The sequence below is a fragment of the Calonectris borealis genome, chromosome 12, assembly GCF_964195595.1.
Source record: "Calonectris borealis chromosome 12, bCalBor7.hap1.2, whole genome shotgun sequence".
Taxonomy (NCBI): domain Eukaryota; kingdom Metazoa; phylum Chordata; class Aves; order Procellariiformes; family Procellariidae; genus Calonectris; species Calonectris borealis.
Window position 1 is genome coordinate 3,631,130 of NC_134323.1, and position 19,259 is coordinate 3,650,388.

Here is a 19,259-nt window from a genome sequence, read left to right on the forward strand (position 1 = left end):
ATACAGAGGTTAAAAGACAGCATAAAGATATTGTCTGAGTTTCAAGTCAACTTGTAATTTGCTTTTGGGGGTGGTTGTTTTGGAGTTGCAAGCTATTGCTGAGAGCAGTGGGTGGCTACTGCATCATGATGTTAATTATTGCTTTGTTTGTGATGTGATGCTTTCCTGGGAGGGAGTAGCATCAAGAGGGAAGCTTAGAATAATTATAGTTGTCCCCTTGAAAGTTAGCTAACAAGCTACTATTTACTGATTTGATACGTGTAGGTACTATAATGCATTAGTTGACTATTATGAGCAAGGAATTTAACACTGGTATGGAGTAATAAAAGGCTAGAAATTGTTGTATAAGGTTGGAAAATAACATTGAACAATACACAGATGGAGCCCTTTCCTCCTGAGAATTAATATATTGGGGGTTATCCATTCTACAGGTAGGGAATAATTTTGTTTTATCTAGTGTTTGTAACACTGTGCCTCTACCAAGAACTTTCATTGGCTTGGATCCAACTTGACTGTAATTTCCCTTTTGAAGGTATTAGACCACAATTTGTTGGCTTTTCTTGGCATATAACTTTTGAAACATTAGTAAATCCTGATGGGTAGCTTTTTTCTTTTTGAAGTTCAAATTAAAAAAAAAAAATTTAAGGACATAACTGAAGTCAAAGGTGCCATAGTTGAAGAAAGGCTATTGCAAAATCAGTATCGTGATTGATCTTGAAAGGTTTTTTTTATTTCAAATATTTCATAGCTTTTATTATAATTAGTTCAGATTCTGAACATTACCATTATAATACCATGACCTTTCATATGAACTTATAATTCTGCCATATTGTCCTAATTGTTCTTTTTACCATACTGCTGGTGTTCTTATTTTCTATTCCGCAAATGCATATAGTTTCTTTGCCTACCTTTATCAGGAGCCCACCTCTGTTCTCTATCATGTTTTTTCAAAAGCTATTACAAAGTGCTGAATTACTTAATCTTCTTTTAAAAATAAAAAGTGTTTTAATAATGGTAACTGCTTGTTTTATGGAATTATCTGTATCAGTCAGTACAATGAAATTTATCAATTTATTTTTCAGTTTAGTCAGCTGGTATCCAGTGATTTGAAAGTCCTTGGAAGGAGCTCTTACACACTCTGCAGTGATGGCCAGTTACTCATTCGACAAGTCCTCCACCCAGAAACATCTAAGAAGGTATGAGATCAGAACTGATGCAGGAGGGCAGTACTGTGTTTTAAGGACATCAAAGAAAATAGCTTATGTGAGTTGGAGATAAGCAACACAATTCAACCTTGGGAACTATAGTGTTCCAAGAATATTTAAGATGATCCCCTCCCTGTCTCAACCCTGTGTGGCGGAGAAGTAGTTCTTGGTACTTGCTCTTGGAAGTCAGCTACAGTACTTGAGGACACCCAGATGAGCGTAATGAAGAGGAAAATTAGGAAAGACAGAATAGAGAGGAGCAATACAAGTACTTTGAATTCTGTGAATTAAGAAATGGAAGCAAAGGTACAGGTCTAACCTCAGCAGAGGTGATGGAGAACTATTGCTTTGTTTAGGCTTGAGTTAAACCACAGGTTCTGTGCAGAGCCATGGGTTTCTACCAAGATCTGAAACTGGTAGGAGCCATGTGTCAATGTCCTGTAGAGACTAAACACACAGGCAGTGACTTGCCCTGGAGAATGGCAGTGGTTCCCCATCTGCATTTATTCAGTGGGAAGTACTGCTACAGCTTATTTGCTGCTCCCACACAAAGCAGCAGTTTCCACTCCAAGTTCCTGCAAGGGCTTAGAGCAGGCTGTCTTGCACGGGGAGAAGAATCTTGCCTTTGTGCAGAGTGGTGGCTCTTGAGTTAGCCTGCTTGGCAGGTCTGCAGGAACCCCACAGGAATGGGAGCTGCTGACATGGAAGGAGTTGACTGATCAGTTGTATTTTTTTTTCTCTATATAAGGGTATTGGCTCATGCTGAGTTTCTACAAATATTCGTTTGGCATTTGTGTTATATTAAAACATAACATTGTGACTTTTTATGAAAAGCGCATGTTTATGTAGGGATGAAGCAAGCAAGGGAAAAGGAATGATATTTAACATTCAAATATAATAGTACTTTTTTTTTTTTTAACTTCATCCATCCTGCAATATGGTTTAGGGGTAATTCTTTGTACTTCTCTCTTGAAACAAATGGACTAAAACAAAACAAACACTGTAATGTTGTGGAAGAAATAATTGTCCATACCAGATCAAGGAATGGATCTAATCAAGTGTTGAGTCTCTTAATATTGCATTTCTTTCTCTTTTTTTCTTTTTTTCTCTTTCAATGCTTTTTCATTTGTGAAAGTTCATTTCTCCCTGCACCTTAAATGTGAGTAAGCCTCAGACCTTAGCTCTTACTATTCCTACCATTCTAAGAAGCACTACCTTGTGACTTTTCTTAATTCTTTATTTACAAAGGTGGGTGCTCTTTGGTTATACCAAAGTCAAACTTTTATATAGTAAAACAGTCAGAGAGTGTGAGAGAAAATAGTGAATTAGACCAGAATTATTTGTTTTATTCCTTGAAAAAATAAGCTAATGTCTGAATGAAGGGCTGCTTAAAAGTTTGTTTAACACTGTTATATAATTGAAATTCTTATCCAATACACAACAGTGATGAATAAATGTCTTTAAGTTGCTGGAAGATATTTTGTACACTGTAACAATACTTATTTAAACTTTGTTATCATGTTTTGGTACAATACTGGTTTTCAGTGTAGCTGCAAAAGAGAAAATACAGTATCCTAAATGGGAGTAGTTATAAAACAGCAAAAGCTAGATTTTTTCTTTTTTTTTTTTTTTTTTTGTTCCCCTAGCTGTTGTCTTTAGCTCTTTTGTACAGGTCTGCCGCTCGGAAGCTATTTGGGTTTGCTCATCTAGAGATCTAATTCTGTAAGGCTATGGAATTTGAACTGTGTTACAAAGGAACTAAACTGGTCTATCATAGACAAGCTGATGACATACAACTATGTGATTTTTGAGACTGCCTCATTCAGTCCAAAAATATTAATCAGAATTTAAAGGAATGGTGTGTACAAAACAAACTTTTTGCCTTCCTTCTAGAACTTCCTGCTGTCAGACTGCTTCTATTCCTTTTATGATCTGCGCAAAGAATTTCATACTTGCTACCCTAGTTCAGCCGCCGTGAAAGATCAGACTATCAAGACCATGGCAGAATGTATCCTTTTGCTGCAGCTTTTACACCAGAATCAATTATGCTTCTTTAGGTTTTATCTGTATGATCGTTACAGGTTTAATTCTTCTAAACGAAGACATGGGTTTTAAAAACTCACAGGTAAAATGGAAGGAATGTTTGCTTAAGTGTGTGTTCTAGGGGGCGGCTCCGCTTGTAAATTTTTTTTTTTTCAATTTGAGTCTAACAATGAGTTCTAAACCATATTTAGTAAATCCACTAAAGAAAAACATCACTTGCATTGATACTTGATCTTAAAGGAAAGGCTTAGCTATCAGTAGGCCTTTTCAGCACCAGTTGGCCTGCAAGCTTCTACTGTTTCTACTGACTGAACTGAGTTTAGAACTAAGTAAAAAAAAAAAAAAAAACAAGACAAAAACCAACACCCTACATCTACATTTTAGGAGGATTTTTGTGGCCCAGCTGAATGTGGTTAAAGTTCAGTTATGTTTGAAGTGATAGGAACTTATTCTGCTTTTTTTTTTTTTTTTAAATTGTTAACACTGAAATGATGTAAGCTATCAATAGTTTTCAGACTGTTGACCGTTAAAGTGAATATTAACCAATTTATGAGCAGAGCAACAAATATCTAATGGTCATGTGTCCCCGCTAAGACCACTGAATTTGATTACCAGTTCTGTGTTAATATCAGGAAAGCCTTATGACTTGTTTACAAATGATTGTGCAAGTCTGTTATTTTCTGTAATCACCTGTTTAGATCTAGGCTTAGGGACAGATGAAACAGAGGAGGACTTTGGCGTGTGGCAAGTGAAAACCATGGTGGCTATCATTTTCAGCATGCTCTCTGAGAGTTGTAGTAAGTGACCTATTTATACAGAATGCTGAAGTCTTTCCTTTTCTGTAAGAATTGGCAGTGGTACTGTCATTCTTAAGTAATCTCTGACCCTGGTTATATTTCAATTTCCTCTTTTGTTGCAGATCACATATTTACTGAGCCTGAAACTGTGAAATACAAGTATGAAACAGGTCCTTGGTAAGTTCCCTTGTCACGGTTGTTTACAACCGAGGATGAGTCTTGTCTACAGCAAGGAAAGCTTGTGAATATTTCCCCACAGTCACTGTGAAAGTAGGTTGGTTCCTGAGAACAGTAACAGTGTATTGAGTAGTCTAGTGTAGACAGACTATAGCTGGTATGTTGAATGCTGTACTTTAGTCCGTCTCTTTAAAGTCACTGCAAGTTAAACGCTCTTTGTTCTCTAGCTTCTGTTTTGCATGGCAGTGAGGGTGACTTATCTTACCCAGTGGTGAAGAAATATTTGTGAACTTTCCCTAAGTCAACAGGGGTAATGGCTAGTGCACCCTATATGCAGCTGAACTACACGGCTCTTCTGAAGAGTGGTCTAATATGCTATATTGCATATTGGGTTTAGGGAGAGAAGAAACAGAATGGTTTTTTATTTTCAAATACATTGCAGTAACTGGAGAATGAAACATCTTAAGAATAAGTAATAGGTATTCATATTTAGAACTGCTTTGTAACCGTCTGTGTTGGATTGTTAGATCTTTCAAATAAAATTAATCCAGTTCCTTATCACTTGACTTTGAGACGGTCTTCCTATTTTTTTTTTAAGGAACTGCAATGTGGTGACAACATAGTGCATCTTAGGTATTGAATACATAAAAGAATTATCCCAGTTACCTTTCCTTTCTTTATTGAAATGAGTAATGGAATTAAAAGACTCTCAACAGCAAATATACTCCTGATTTACAAGTTAAATTAGTTGCAAAATGAAATTTGGTAAGATAAAGGAAAACCTAGATTAAAGCTTACTTTGGCTTCTTTTTTTTTATTTTTCCTTCTTTCTGTGCAGTAGTAAATCTGAAACAGTGGACAGTGAGACAGTAATACGTGCCAGAGGTTTGCCATGGCAGTCTTCAGACCAAGATATTGCTCGATTTTTCAAAGGACTCAACATTGCCAAGTAAGATAATAAGAATTTGTCTTGCTTTATCACTTTGTCTTTAATAACAAGTTATTTTAATATTTGTTTAACACACATCTCCCACACTCCCCACTAGACTCCTCGCATCTACTGTCTTTCCCCACCCAGGCCCCTTCCCACCCCATGGTCATGAAAAACTGAACAGGTTTACCAGCCCTAGGCGTGCAAGAAGGAGTTTTGAAGTGTGTGAAGAAGAAAAGAGACTTACCAATTGAAAACCAACCTACGTTCATTTATTGCTAGTTCCTAAAGGGAGAAGCTCCTAATGCATTAATCAAGGCAGAGTCCAAGATATAATAGAAGCTTTAATTTTATGCCAACTCTTCAGTATTTTGCTATACGTCCTAAACAGGCCACATTCAGAAACCTCCAAGTGCTATTTGGAAGAAATTTTCATATGACTGATGTGTGTACATGTCTTATAAAGAGAGTGAGTTTAATTTAGCGTACCTGTCACTTTATATATATTCCAGATGCTCAACACTGAGAAAATATATAATTTTTTTTTTATTTAGAGGTATGAGGAAATTCAAATCTGCATCTCTGAGATGATAGGAAGGGCTTGCAAATTTACATCTGCATGGAATTTGAGAAAGTGGTGAAAAGCATGAGATCCAAGATGTCGCTGAAGCAGTTTCTGCAGTATAATTGTGTTACATTAAAAACGAAATTAAGTTGTGGATAATAGCAGTTGTTTATTTAGGCCACACCTCTAATCCTGTGTTCAGTTTTGCGCCCCTCACTACAAGAAGAACATTGAGGTGCTGGAGCATGTCCAGAGAAGAGCAACGAAGCTGGTGAAGGGCCCGGAGCACAAGTCTGATGAGGAGCGGCTGAGGGAACTGGGGTTGTTTAGTCTGGAGAAGAGGAGGCTGAGGGGAGACCTCATCGCGCTCTACAACTACCTGAAAGGAGGTTGTAGCGAAGTGGGTGTTGGTCTCTTCTCCCAAGTAACAAGCGATAGGACGGGAGGAAATGGCCTCAAGTTGTGCTAAGGGAGGTTTAGACTGGACATTAGGAGAAATTTCTTTACTGAAAGAGTGGTCAGGCCTTGGAACAGGCTGCCCAGGGAAGGGGTTGAGTCACCATCCCTGGAAGTATTTAAAAGACGTGTAGATGAGGCGCTTAGGGACATGGTGTAGAGGGCATGGGGGTGTTGGGTTGACAGTTGGACTCGATGATCTTAGAGGTCTTTTCCAACCTTAATGATTCTATGATTTATTATATGTATTAAAGATTCAAACTAAGTTTATTTTTGTTGGTCTTACCTTCCAGAGGTGGTGTCGCTCTTTGTCTGAATGCTCAAGGAAGAAGAAATGGGGAGGCATTGGTTCGGTTTGTCAGTTCTGAACAGAGAGATCTTGCACTGGAAAGACATAAGCATCACATGGGTAGCAGATACATTGAGGTAAAAAGTAGTGACTTGAAATAAATCTTTGGAGAGCAACCTGAATATTTTAGACTACAGTTTTAAAAGAGAACAGGCTGCAGTTCTGTTTTGCTCTAAGTACCAAAATACCATTCTCTCACATGTGGAAGAGCACATATGTTTTAGAGCTGAATATTGTAATTTTCATGTGTGACTTTTTTTTTCTCTTTAAGGTTTACAAAGCAACTGGGGAAGAATTTTTAAAAATTGCAGGAGGTAAGTGATGTTGGAGTTCAGTGTAATTACTGAAGTTCATAGGAGTGTTGTTCTAGTTTAGATTTTTTTTTTTTTTTTTTTGGCTGAGGGCACAAGTGGATAATGAAGTAGCTTTTCCTGTTTTGCCTTCCAAGAATACTTGACCCTGTCAAGTTCTGGTTTCATGTGGTTGAACTTGAGCTGTGAGCACTTGGGCTGTGATGTTCACAGACAGGTCTTGCTGTTTGGGAGGAAGATGAGCCTTTGCAGTGGAAACGTCTGTGTACCTTGTAAAAGTTCACATTAATCTCATCTTTGTTCCAATTTCATTAAAATACAAAACACTTTCAGCATGAGGGAGTTTCACTTAAAAATAGATTACTGGGAGTTAGTAGTGTCTCGGGTCTTCTGTGGGTTTTTTGCTAGCTACTTACCTCCTATATTGCTCCTTAATGCTTTGGCACTCCTGCATCCTATGGAATTGACTGACCAGCATGACCATATGTTGTTGGCTGACCATATGTTGTTATCTTTCCACCAGGCACCTCCAACGAAGTGGCCCAGTTCTTGTCTAAGGAGAATCAAGTTATCATCCGGATGAGAGGCCTTCCGTTCACTGCTACTCAGGAGGATGTCTTGGGGTTCCTGGGGCCAGAGTGCCCAGTCACAGGAGGGAAAGAAGGACTTCTCTTTGTCAAGTACCCAGATGGCAGGCCCACAGGAGATGCATTTGTGTTATTTTCCTGTGAAGAATATGCACAGAATGCACTTAAAAAGCACAAAGAAATACTTGGAAAACGTTACATTGAACTCTTCAGGAGCACAGCAGCGGAAGTCCAACAGGTTGTAACTATTGGCAGTGGGACTCGAAACTTAACAGTTAAAACATTTCTTCTAACGCTTACATGCAAATACGTTGTAGACAACCATGAAAGTCTATTATATTAAAGATGTCAAGTTCTAGAATGGGCAATATGTGCTTCCTGATTGGCATGGAAAATTGCGCAGCATTGTGTTTTGTTTTTTTACTGCCACTGTTTGTGGTTTTTGTGTTTTTTTTTTTTTTTTAACATTCCTCAGATTGTGAAGTAAAAATCATTCTATAATTTTCTTTTACTTAAAGATTGACTGGAATCACAAAAATAATTTTAAAATATACTAGGTTGATAGTATTGTAGTAATGCTTCTTGAAAATCTGCAGTATTGTCTTTAAATTCTGGTCTCCAGGTACAGAATTTCTAACATTATATCGAAATCTGGATGCATTCGTACAACTGCTTTGTTGGAAACTAAGAATTATGAGGATGTATTTGATTTTTGGTGAAATGAAGTGAAATATTTGTTTTCCTAAGATAATATATTTCACTTTTTTCCCCTATTCTTCACCAGTTCCTATTATCACCTTCTTAAACTGGTAAAACCATTTTATTTTGGCACCAGCAGTTCCAGCTTCTGAAAAACTTTGCATATTGCATTTTTCTGCCTGACACAAAATATTTCTAGACTGATAATGCCAAAGAGAATTATAAGATTTGATCTGGTCTTTGCATAACCACTGGCTATAAAAACTTAATATGGTTACTGTTTCAACCTATGTAACATGAGAAGTCTTTGCCATAGAAGTGATGGGGCAAGGGAAAGAATATCCACACTTGTAGACCTGCCATTTACCCATAGTACTGTGATACGGAGGTTAGAACAGCCAAGAATCTCGTATGTGTGTTGTGAAGACTAATTGAAATGGCATGGTGAGATTTTTTTTTTTTTTTTTTTTCCCCTTCCTCCTCAGTTCTTCTCCTTAGAGAGAATGAAGCTAAGTCCTCTAAGGAACAAAACCATTCTGTCACAGTGACCAAGTCCTTGCTCGCATTTTTGTTAGGGAGACCTGGATAAAACTTGTGTATCTTATATTCTGTCAATATGTCATTACTTCTTCCTCTACGACAGCTGTTTAGGGTGACACCCTAATTTTCTTGCTGCTTGAGCAAGAGATGATTTTTTTTTTTTTAGAGAATTACAGGGTCTTTGTTTGAGGTAAATTGCAAGAGGTAAAGCCAGCTGTCATCTACTTAGTGTTAAGACAAAGTAATTGCAATATTCTGTACACAACTGAGGGAGAAGATTTCTGACCTGAAAGGTGCTACAAGTAGATTCTTGGAAAAAGGCAAACTTTCTTGAGACAAACTCCGTAGGCTGAATCATTATTGACAAAACTAAAGCTTTGTAACCTCTTTTTTGGTACTTCTTTTAGTGGAATGTGTTTGTTTATTTCTGATAATCATTGCTAAATATGTTTTTCAGCAAGTTATGTTCCTTTCGTCATTTGAGAGTGAGTCAAGAGAAAATAAAATGTTGAGATCAAGGTCTCCTATAGTTCTCATCTCTTTTCTTATCTCATAAACCGATCAGGTTTTATGAAGGAATTAGAGCTAGTGTTTTTACTTATTAGTTATTTCAGGTCTCGGTTCTTTTAAAATGACTGTCTTTAATTTACCCTAATTTAAGTAAGAACTGTATGTGACAACACTGGTTTATTAGCACAAATGTGGTTTTCAAATGTTCCTTTTTGGGATATTCTAAAATGAACTGTAATCTGCTTTTAACTTTTTTATAATGAGATTAGAAAGGTCTGTTATTAGGGTCTAGCAAATTAAATTTGTAAGACTTCCTCTCTCCCCTTCCAAGTTTAAAACTTTCAAATGCCCAACAGGAAACTATCTGCAATAATTTGGTTTAAGAAGGTTTCTTTTTCCTCTGATGTTGGAAGTGGATTTATTTAAATGTGTGAAATAGTATTGTGAGAATTGATTTGTGCTCAACCAGATGTGTAAATCTCTATCAATGTGCTTTTTTTTTTCAACAGGTACTTAATCGATACATGTCAACACCTCTTATTCCCACTCTCCCAACTCCCATCATTCCTGTCATACCCCCACCATACACCATTGCCACGGGTAGCATACGTGACTGTGTCCGGCTCAGAGGCCTCCCTTACACTGCTGGCATTGATGACATCCTGGAATTTATGGGAGATGCCACGGCTGATATCAAGCCCCATGGAGTTCACATGGTCCTTAATCAACAGGTAACAGCATTTTGCATGGGAGAGTTAACTTTCCAGTTTTTGAATAGGGTTAGAAGTCAGGATAGCTTACCTGTTCTTGGCTGTGCTTTAGGTCTTCTATAATCTTGAGAAAATACTATGTTCTGTTTGCCTGTCTTTTTGTTCCTTCCTTCTCCTCATTTCTCCTCCCCTTTTACGTACATACTTGCTTTTCTTTCTATGTATGTATGCATAAGACTGGGGAGGATTGAAGCTTGTTCCTTTAATGATAGCTTTATCCTGGAGGCTGTCTTAAATGGTCCCTTGTGTTTCAGTCAAGTGCTGGAAATACACAAGACGGAATGTCTCATGCTAGGTGGCATAGCTGCTCTGTCAGCTTCAGGGTTTCTGCTCAACTGTGGCTATGTTTTTTGAGTGGTATTTGTGGAAAAATTAAGTTTTCCTAACTTCTAACTTGATTAGAGACTTCTCGGGCTTTAAAGGAAGTTGATAATTAAAAATTGTGGTTTGGATATATTTTAATGACATAATCATAGGGATATTTTTTCCTTGTTGTCTGTGTTAAAAATAAACTCTATTAGCCACAGAAATATTGAGGTATTAAAGAAAACAAATGAGAGAGATCTACTATATTTGTTCTGCTTTTTTGTTAAGAAAGTTTTTAATATTTTATACATACAGCAATGTCTGTCAGATTGCAGAAAATCAGACCTGGAAATCATTTTGTAATGTAGCTATGGACTTTACCAAAGCATGTCTGGAGCTTTATACTGTTGTACTATAACCTAAAAAGTAGTTACAGAGAAGGCAAAGCCAGACTCTTTCTAGAGCTTCACAGCAAAAGAATAAGAAACCATGTTAATAAACTGCATTAAGGAAAATTGCAATTGGGTGAAAAGGGGGAAAAAAAAAAAAAAAGACAAAGAGAAATTAGTTAAGCACACAAACAGGTTCCCAGAGATGCTGTGGAATCTCCACCCCTGGAGATGCTTGGAATTCAAGTGGAGAAGACCATGAATGGCCTGATGTAACCTGAAAGTTAGCCTGCTTTGAACAGCGTTTGGATTAGAGGTCTCTAAACTTTGTTTCCATGCTAAATTATTCTCTATTTCTTTCTGCAGAAGACGGAAGTAGTATTAACTGAGTGCTGGTTACATGAGTCTTACCTTTCTGCTCCTAAAAATAATTGTTGAGTTATTAGTCATTGGTGCCAGAGAAGGAAGAATAATACAGACTTTCAGTAGACATTTGATCTTAGTACTTTCTGCATTTCTTGTGCTCTGGTGTTTTAATAACAGATTGACTTATGATTATTTCCCCCCTCCCCCAGGGACGACCGTCAGGTGATGCTTTTATCCAAATGAAATCTGCTGACAAAGCCTTTATGGTGGCTCAAAAATGTCACAAAAAAATGATGAAGGACCGTTATGTGGAAGTATTCCAGTGTTCAGGAGAGGAGATGAACTTTGTTTTAATGGGTGGCACTTTAAATCGTAGTGGCTTATCCCCACCGCCATGTAAGTTACCATGTAAGTCTGCAATTCTTCTGCTCTCTGCTGCTAAAGGCTGATATGTGGTAGGTGCTGAAGCTTTGTGGCCTTTCACCTTTTGACTTGGGTTTTGCCATGATTGATAATCATCCATCTGTATACATGCCGAGATTGGAATTGTTCCCTTCGGGCAATAATGGGACTGATCAGAGGCATTTTTATTATATTTTCGGTGGTGAGTAGAGGGCAGCAAGGCCTTGCCAGTGAAATTGTTGCACACTTTGCTTTTTATGGGTGTACTGTTCTTCTGAGCTCTGCGGTAGACTTGCCTGTAGTGAAACCTACTTGGAATTAGAGGGATTTTTAAGAGGGGAAGAAATTCTATATTTTAGCTGCCAATGAGTGCTCTTGCTATCTTGCCTTAGAGCATTGAGAAGGTACTCTTTGGGCTTATTTTTGAAGGAAAACACCCACTGGAATGATATGCCTACAGACCATAGAGTGGTGAAGTTTGATAGATTTTTATATTTTTATTTTATTTAAGATTACAGTGAACCTTATTGTGGAACTATAATGGAACTTTACTGTACCATTCTAATCAGTCTCACTACCAAATCACTAAGCAGATACCAAGGCGTATTTGCAAAATACTAAAAAGCTGCCAAATACAGTATTTAAAAACAGTTTGACTGCACTCCAAGCCAAGCTTTATGTTCCTATACAAATCAGATATTTGTTCATCAAAATGCATCAGACTAGCGATCTAGTGTGGTTTTCTTTTTTCCATTTGCTATATCCTAAAAATACTTTTTGAAGTTGTAGGAGGCTTATACATGAAGACTCATGGTCAGCAGTTGTGGATGTCTGTGTGTAGCTAATATTATGGTACTTTTGTCCCATAGAGTACAACTTCTGTTAGAAAGAACAGAGGGTGTGTTGGTGTGCACGCCTGCTTTCTCTATGCACATGGCTTTTATGCTTTCTTTGAATTACTGTGAAGTTCCCTACTTTGCATTTGTGTATGGAAAAGGCTGCTCAGCTCTAGGACTTGTGAACTCTTAGGAATTGCTCATTTCGAATGCCTCCGTTGTCATTCATGGTGATGTAGCGGGGTCTCCACGGGAGAGGGTAGAGAGCATTCTTTGTACAAGCGTTCATTAATCATGCCCAGATGGTATTAATCACATTGGGATGAGTAATTCCCTTCCTATAGCAGAGATCTCCATTCTGATTCTTTTTTGTTTCTGTGTCCTGGTTTGTTTTTAGGTCTTTCTCCACCAGCTTATGCTGCTTTCCAAACAGCAGCTGTGATCCCAGCAGAGGCAGCGCTTTACCAGCCACAAGCCCTCTTGCCAACCACCAGGACTCCCCAGGCCTCCGCGGCTGCTCCTCCTACTGTTACCTACTACCCAGCTCAGGCTGCTCAGCTTTATATGAATTACACAGCTTACTATCCCAGGTAACCCCTAGACTTAGCTGCTTTTCTTGACATTTTATCTCAGTGGAGCAGGCAACTGTGTGGTCACCTGTGAACAGCTCTTAAATTTGTATTTCTGGTGTAGATAATCCTGGGAACTTGATGTTCATCAGCAGAGGCAGTAGCCATTTTAACTGATTCTCTGTGGCCTTGTAAGGAAGTTCAGCTTTTCTTTAGGTTCTGTTTGAATCTCGTGATAATGTTGGTCTAATATTTAACAGTGTGTTTGGCACTGGGGCAATGTCATCAAGGCGGTTCTATTTCTTGGCCAAATGAGAGGCTGTGTCAATACGTGCCTCTACCCTCATCCCTTAGTTTGTTCTTGTACTTACGATACTGTTTCCATACTGAAAGACTCATCATAGGTGTGTACTAAGTTTGATTTCTTTTATCAGTGAGATGAAAGAACACTTTACATGTGTAAGCAAAACAGAAGATCCTCCACCTTTTCCCTTCCCACAGATGGTCTCAACATGGCTCGCTGAAGTCTGGTACTTGCGTCCATGGGGAAATAGCTTCTTCATTGATAGTTCCTAGGCTTGTGACACTTACTAGCCTGAGTATCTGGTAAATTGCTAGATGGGCCCTGATCAGAGATGCTACTTTACTCACTGGTTTGTGGCTCAGAAGTACCAGATTTGGGCCCTTACCTGTTTTTCGTACCATGATTCCTCTCCAGCTTTTTTTCCTTTATGGTTTTATTAACAATTTTAGAACAAGTCATCTGCAGCTACTATTTTTCTTCTCCCTTGTGAAATAACAAGTGCCACACTCTATGTCTTCAACTACAAATGTTAGCTATTATCCTTTCCCTCCCTTCTCTAAAAACAAATTACCAGATGCTGAAGAGAAATGAAGAAAGTCCACAAAGCAGTCCACATCACAGCTGCTTATTTTTCTGTGTTTTTTGGGCTAATTCTCAAATTCAAATTTTCAGTTTCATCTTTGCCTATTCCGAGTACTAAAACCAGTTATTAGTTTTCATAACAATTTTGCCCCTTTTTCTCTTTCAGTCCTCCAGTATCCCCTACCACGGTGGGGTATATTGCAGCTCCTCCAGGAGCTGTAGCTGCTGCTGCCACTGCCACCCACACTCCGATTCTACCACAGCCTGGAGCATTAGTCCGTATGCAGGGCTTGCCATATAACACAGGAATGAAGGAGATACTCAGTTTCTTCCAGGGGTACCAGGTTAGTATGCAGTCCCTCTCCTTGATATTGTATTTGGACCTCCGAGTAATGATCAAACTGAGCAAGTGAGTGCTTTTGGAAATTGCTGAACAAGTGTGCAAGCTCAATGTTGTATATTTAACTGGCAGACCAAAGAGTAATATACAATTTGCCTTATTTCTTATATGATAGACATAACCTAATTTGAAAGCAGTGATTTAGTGTCTAGGGTTTGGGTTTGAGTTGGGAGAGGGAGAAAGCGCAGAGCCCCAGTGTGAGTGGGGGTGTGAAGGGGCTGCCAGAGGAAGGTGAGGGCTGCCAAAAGCTTTCAGTCCTGACCACTTTTTGGTGGGAGCCCAAGGTAGGGTTAGTGTTTGACCTTCAAGACTTGAAGACTTAAGTCTGCTGAGAGCAAATTTCTAGTACAAAAGGCTGTGACCTAGGTATGGTGACTTGCTTGCAAAAGAAGAGAGACAGATGCCTCCGTCAGACACTCTTTCGAGGACTAATTATTTTGGCTACAGGCCGGAACATTTTCCATTAAAACTGCATTACATTGCAACCTAAAGGAAAACTGTATTCTCCAAACCATTTTGTACTGATAGCAAATATTCTACGTGCTATAGGCAACTTCAGTCAGTATGTACTTATTCAGTGCTCTATCAGTGAGCAAACACATAGAAACTTACCTTCTTGTGGAACATTAAAAAAAAAAAGCACCATGTACAAACATGTTTTTCCGGCAGCACTTATTTGAATTCATGGAATGGGTCTTTCCATGTCTTCTGCCTTTCATCTCAGAGGATATTGTATCTATATCCATATTTTGTCATCACATGTTTGCTAAAAGGAAAGATAATTGAATATGGTATATTCTGGTGAGTATTTAACTTCTGTGGATAACAGCACTTACACAAATACCAAATCTGCCCTTTTGGTACTACTTGGAAGCCCTGACTTAAATCTTCTTGGTGGGTCTCAAACCACTGTTCAAGTGATATGTATGGAAAGAAGACAATTTTTGCATGTTTGTCCTTCAAAATTCTCTAAGTTGGATAACAGTGATATTGCTAAAGGGTAGGATGCAGATGGATTCTTTTTAATGCATAGCAGCAGTTAATATGAAACATTCAGGCATGGTATGTTGGGTGTTTTTTCTTTTTTTTTTCTTTCTTTAAGATTCTTAAAGGACAATGGGCTTTAATTTGTAGAGCCAGATGTCTGCTACGTAAATGAATGTAGACTGAGAACAGATGCTTAAATGTATATGTACCAAGTTTTGAGTATTTGGAAGGTACAGTGCTCTACCTTTTGTGGCTTCTTTTCAAATGTTACGTTTATGTTTGAAAGTAGTTTCGCATACTTGGTTTTTCAGTGGAAAAATTTGAAGGTTAGCTTATAAAAAGTGTGATGAATTTTGACAAACTAAATGTCATTGTATTTTAGGGCTTTTTCTTCAACAAATATTTCCAGAGTTCAAACCAAATTCTATTACTTGTGGCTTTCATGATTTCCAGACAAACAGTAGTAATCATTCATCTGTTGCTTAGCCATTGATATTTTACCTTTTGTTTTTTTTCAACTGACTGGGGGTTTTGGTGGATGGATGGGTGGGTGTATTAAAACCTTAAGTGGGGAAGCCTATTTTCTAAATTGAAATTCAGCTAGAAGACTAAGTGCACCATTGAAAAATCTGACCTGAACCTGTCTGTGCATGGAACAGGTCAGTGACAATGTCTAGTAACTCTGTCTTTCACTAAATCTTCAATTTAGTGAATCTGGACTTTGGGACTGGTGCTGAATTTGCCCTTTTCCTTGTTTCTGCATTTGGAGAGCAGTCATAGTGTTTGTATTGCACAATTAAATGTTTCAAATGAATAGAAATTGTGCCACAAGGTGAAAACTATATTATTCTGCTGCAACCTCCTGTCATCATCAGTTACTGTTATTAAATTGGTCACCTCTTTGATTTCTTTAGAAGATGTTGTCCAAATGAGATCGGGTTCAATATCTTATAAAGGAGCCAAGGAATTATTTTGAATTGTTCTTGGAATCCCGCATGTGGTAATGCTAGTTTTATACTCGCTCATTCCTTTAGGGGAAAAAAGAGGTGGTGACTTACTGTATTGGGACAATATTATGTCTCTGGAGCAATAACTACTCTTTTTTTCTTTTTTCTCCCCTTTCCTCTCTCCTCACATTATTTTTTCATTTTCTGCTGCTGCCCAAGGATTTATTGCACGATGCTTCTGCTCGTTTATAAAGTGAGCCCCTAATAATCATCAGTGGTTTGGGCATGGTTTTAATCTCTGTATAACTAATTGATGTTGGTATTCAGTGGGCTTCAATGTTGGTATTCTGGGAACCAGATCGGAGATGCTGAGATTGAAGTGTGATTTTTGCCTTTCTATGTCCTTGTCTGAAAGGAACAGGTTTTATGTTTTAGTTCGTGCTTTATTCTCTTCCGTTTTCTTCTTTCAGTCTTCATGGGCTCTGTATATTGCATGAATGCACATGTTGCTATTTAAGGGAAAGCACCTTTCATACCAGACCTGCCTCTTAAGAGATAGACTTTGCTTATCATGGGCTTTAACAAGCTGGTCTCAACATCAGTACATGCTTCTAATAACAAATAATGTAAGAATCTGCAGATCAGCATTTTAGTTTTCAATTAATTTCATCAGCACTAGCCTCTTGTTTAGTGGTTCAGCAGCTTGATTTCTTCTTGTAGTTCTGCTTTCTTGTTTTTATTGTTGAAAATTCCTTCCAGCTTGCATGTGTTTAATGTATCTTGCATTAAACAATCTTGAAAAACCTGTGAAGAATTTTAATAGTAACTCTTGGAGGTGGTAATTTTCCCCATCACCTTTCTGTATAATACTGTAGTGTACTGTAATCTTCAAAAGAGCTAATATTAGTACTCTCTGATTCAGTAAGTAATTCATGTTAAACTGCTTTTTAGTTGTAATGCAACAGGGCTATTGATTTGACTCCAATCATGTACTGGATACATAGTTAAAGGATACTTAAAAAACCACCACCAACAACGACAAAACCCAAAACAACCAAAACCACAACAACAAAAACCCCCACCATAAAATTCAGATAGGACAATGGGATGGCAGTAGTTGCTCTGACAGGTGCTAAAACACCAGCTGCTCAGCAGATGCTGGTCTTTGGGCATTATGTTGAAGTAAGGGATCTATGGTTGTTTACAGGAAATTCCCTTATAATTTGAAAAATATGTGATTGTGAAGAGACCCTTCTAGAATTAAGAAAAATAGTTCATATTTCAGATCCTATGGGGAAAAATTTGAGGAAGAAGTGGTGCAAAAATAGTAATTCCATGCAACAGACTTTTCAGTGTTACTTTAGGCCGTCACTCTGTACAGTTGTAGAAGTAGTGAGAGAAATCAAGTAAATAAGGAAGGAACAGGTGTAGTTGGGTGATGGGTTTACATGAAGTTGTTTGTGCATATCAGAACAAAATTTTTCACTAAAAAGTATTTTTCTGTATTTACTGGCTAAATCCTCTATGGATTTTACTCTTTAGCCACTAAATGAATCAATAAGAAATATTTCTAGTCTCCAAATAATGACCTAACTTTTTTTTTTTGCTTCTTATGAGAATGCAGGTTTATTGCTAACATTGACAGAGTTGGTATTCTGACAAGAACTGTTGGGTTTATGTACAAGTAGATGCAATTTAACTGTGCCCATGGTCTTAGCTGACCAAAAGCTAGTTCACAACTGTCATCTTAGCTAGGATTCAGCATGCATTTAATAGTAGTTGGCCAGTTTCTTGGAGGTTGGCATGAATGTAAAGTGAACTCATGTCTGCCTGCAAAAGACCGTGTGGATTAGTTCTTAGAAAGCAGACTTGCTATTTAGGTGTATGTTTCATTCAGGACTAGCAAAAAAAAATAAACTAGGAGAAGACTAAGATTTAGGGGCTACGGTCACCATCTGAGCTTTATTTAAAGCCTCCTGAATTTGCTGAAAAAGGCTAGGATTGAAATGTAGAGACTTGTTTTTATGTAGGAAAGCTTAAAATAAATACTATTCTTTAAATGTGTACTGGGCTTAGGTGCCTTTTATCAGCAGCTAAAAAGAGCTTTTGCAGTATATTAATCCTCCAAGTCTTCAGAGACCCAGAATTCAAGGCTCTTTGTTGGGGGGGAGGAGGAGGGTGGCTTGTGCTTAAAACAGTAATAAGGAAGTGAAGGGAAGTGGATGGGATGGCTAAATTCCAAGGGCATTAACAACATTTCTCTCTTCTATCAGGACAGCGGGCTTCATTGTTACTGACTTTTTAGGGATTAGTTTTTTTCTCTGAAATGCATGCTTGAACAAAGAAGTATTCTCTATTTCCTATGGGTTCCTTTTGAAATCTGACACTTCGTAGTCTGAGAGGGATACCCCATCGTCTGTGTGCCTATTCTAGGCATAGCACCTTCTGACTAGGGAGGGGAAAGAGGATGTGGTAGAGGAAGAATTCCCACTTACTGGTATTTGAAGTCATCTGGCAATATAGACATTATTATATGCTCACCCCCATGCACTTGGGTTGAGCTGTTTGTTTCGCTTCATTTCTAAATTTATCTTCCACCTGGAAATGTCGCCTGTGTGGAGAAAGCATCTGTGAGACTGGGTGTAGTAAATTAGTGGTTACTGTTTCTGTCTGTTGCCTCCCATGCTTGAAGCAAGAGTCTAAGTGGCACCATCTTCAAGCTGTATTTTTGGGAACAGGCATTACATATTTCACTATCTGTTCCACAAAACATTCAGGTGGTATCTGTTCCACAGAGCATTCAGGTGGTTGCCAGTGCTTGTATCGACACTCTTAAGGTACAATTGATATACTTTAGTGGCAAAGCCAGGTTAGGATATTTCTCCTGACTCTTGTGGCAAAGGTTACAGTTACCTAGTCATTAAATCAAATTCTATGTTCCAGACTTACTATATCTAGACTTTTTTCCCCGAAGTCTGAGAGATGGATTTTCTTCCCTTCGGGAACCGTTCTGTGATAGAGTTTATCGGTAGTTTAGGCTAGAATTGCAGCTGCAATCCTGAAGAGGCCATTTTGCCTACGATGTTTTCCTTTCCAGGTGGGAACTATTTTTAACTTTCATTTCCCCTTGTTTTTTTCCTAGTTGGGTCATGTCTAAATATACTTTCAAATTTTAATTTTGTTTTTAGCAATGGATTTTTTTTTCCCTAGATTGCTTTGCATATGCTGTTT

The 19,259-nt window shown here is 38.1% G+C and overlaps 1 protein-coding gene across 2 annotated transcripts in view; it reads left to right on the forward strand.

The window, feature by feature from the left end:
- Positions 1–19,259, forward strand: part of ESRP2 (epithelial splicing regulatory protein 2) — a 45,950-nt gene that overhangs the window by 19,492 nt on the left and 7,199 nt on the right. For both annotated transcript variants that reach the window (XM_075161067.1, XM_075161068.1), the window contains 12 exons: positions 1,083–1,196; positions 3,099–3,213; positions 3,947–4,045; positions 4,168–4,222; positions 5,061–5,171; positions 6,468–6,600; positions 6,795–6,837; positions 7,358–7,659; positions 9,680–9,901; positions 11,211–11,409; positions 12,637–12,829; positions 13,861–14,038. In XM_075161067.1, coding sequence (XP_075017168.1) covers positions 1,083–1,196; positions 3,099–3,213; positions 3,947–4,045; positions 4,168–4,222; positions 5,061–5,171; positions 6,468–6,600; positions 6,795–6,837; positions 7,358–7,659; positions 9,680–9,901; positions 11,211–11,409; positions 12,637–12,829; positions 13,861–14,038 — 1,764 coding nt within the window. The remainder of the gene's footprint in view (positions 1–1,082; positions 1,197–3,098; positions 3,214–3,946; positions 4,046–4,167; positions 4,223–5,060; positions 5,172–6,467; positions 6,601–6,794; positions 6,838–7,357; positions 7,660–9,679; positions 9,902–11,210; positions 11,410–12,636; positions 12,830–13,860; positions 14,039–19,259) is intronic.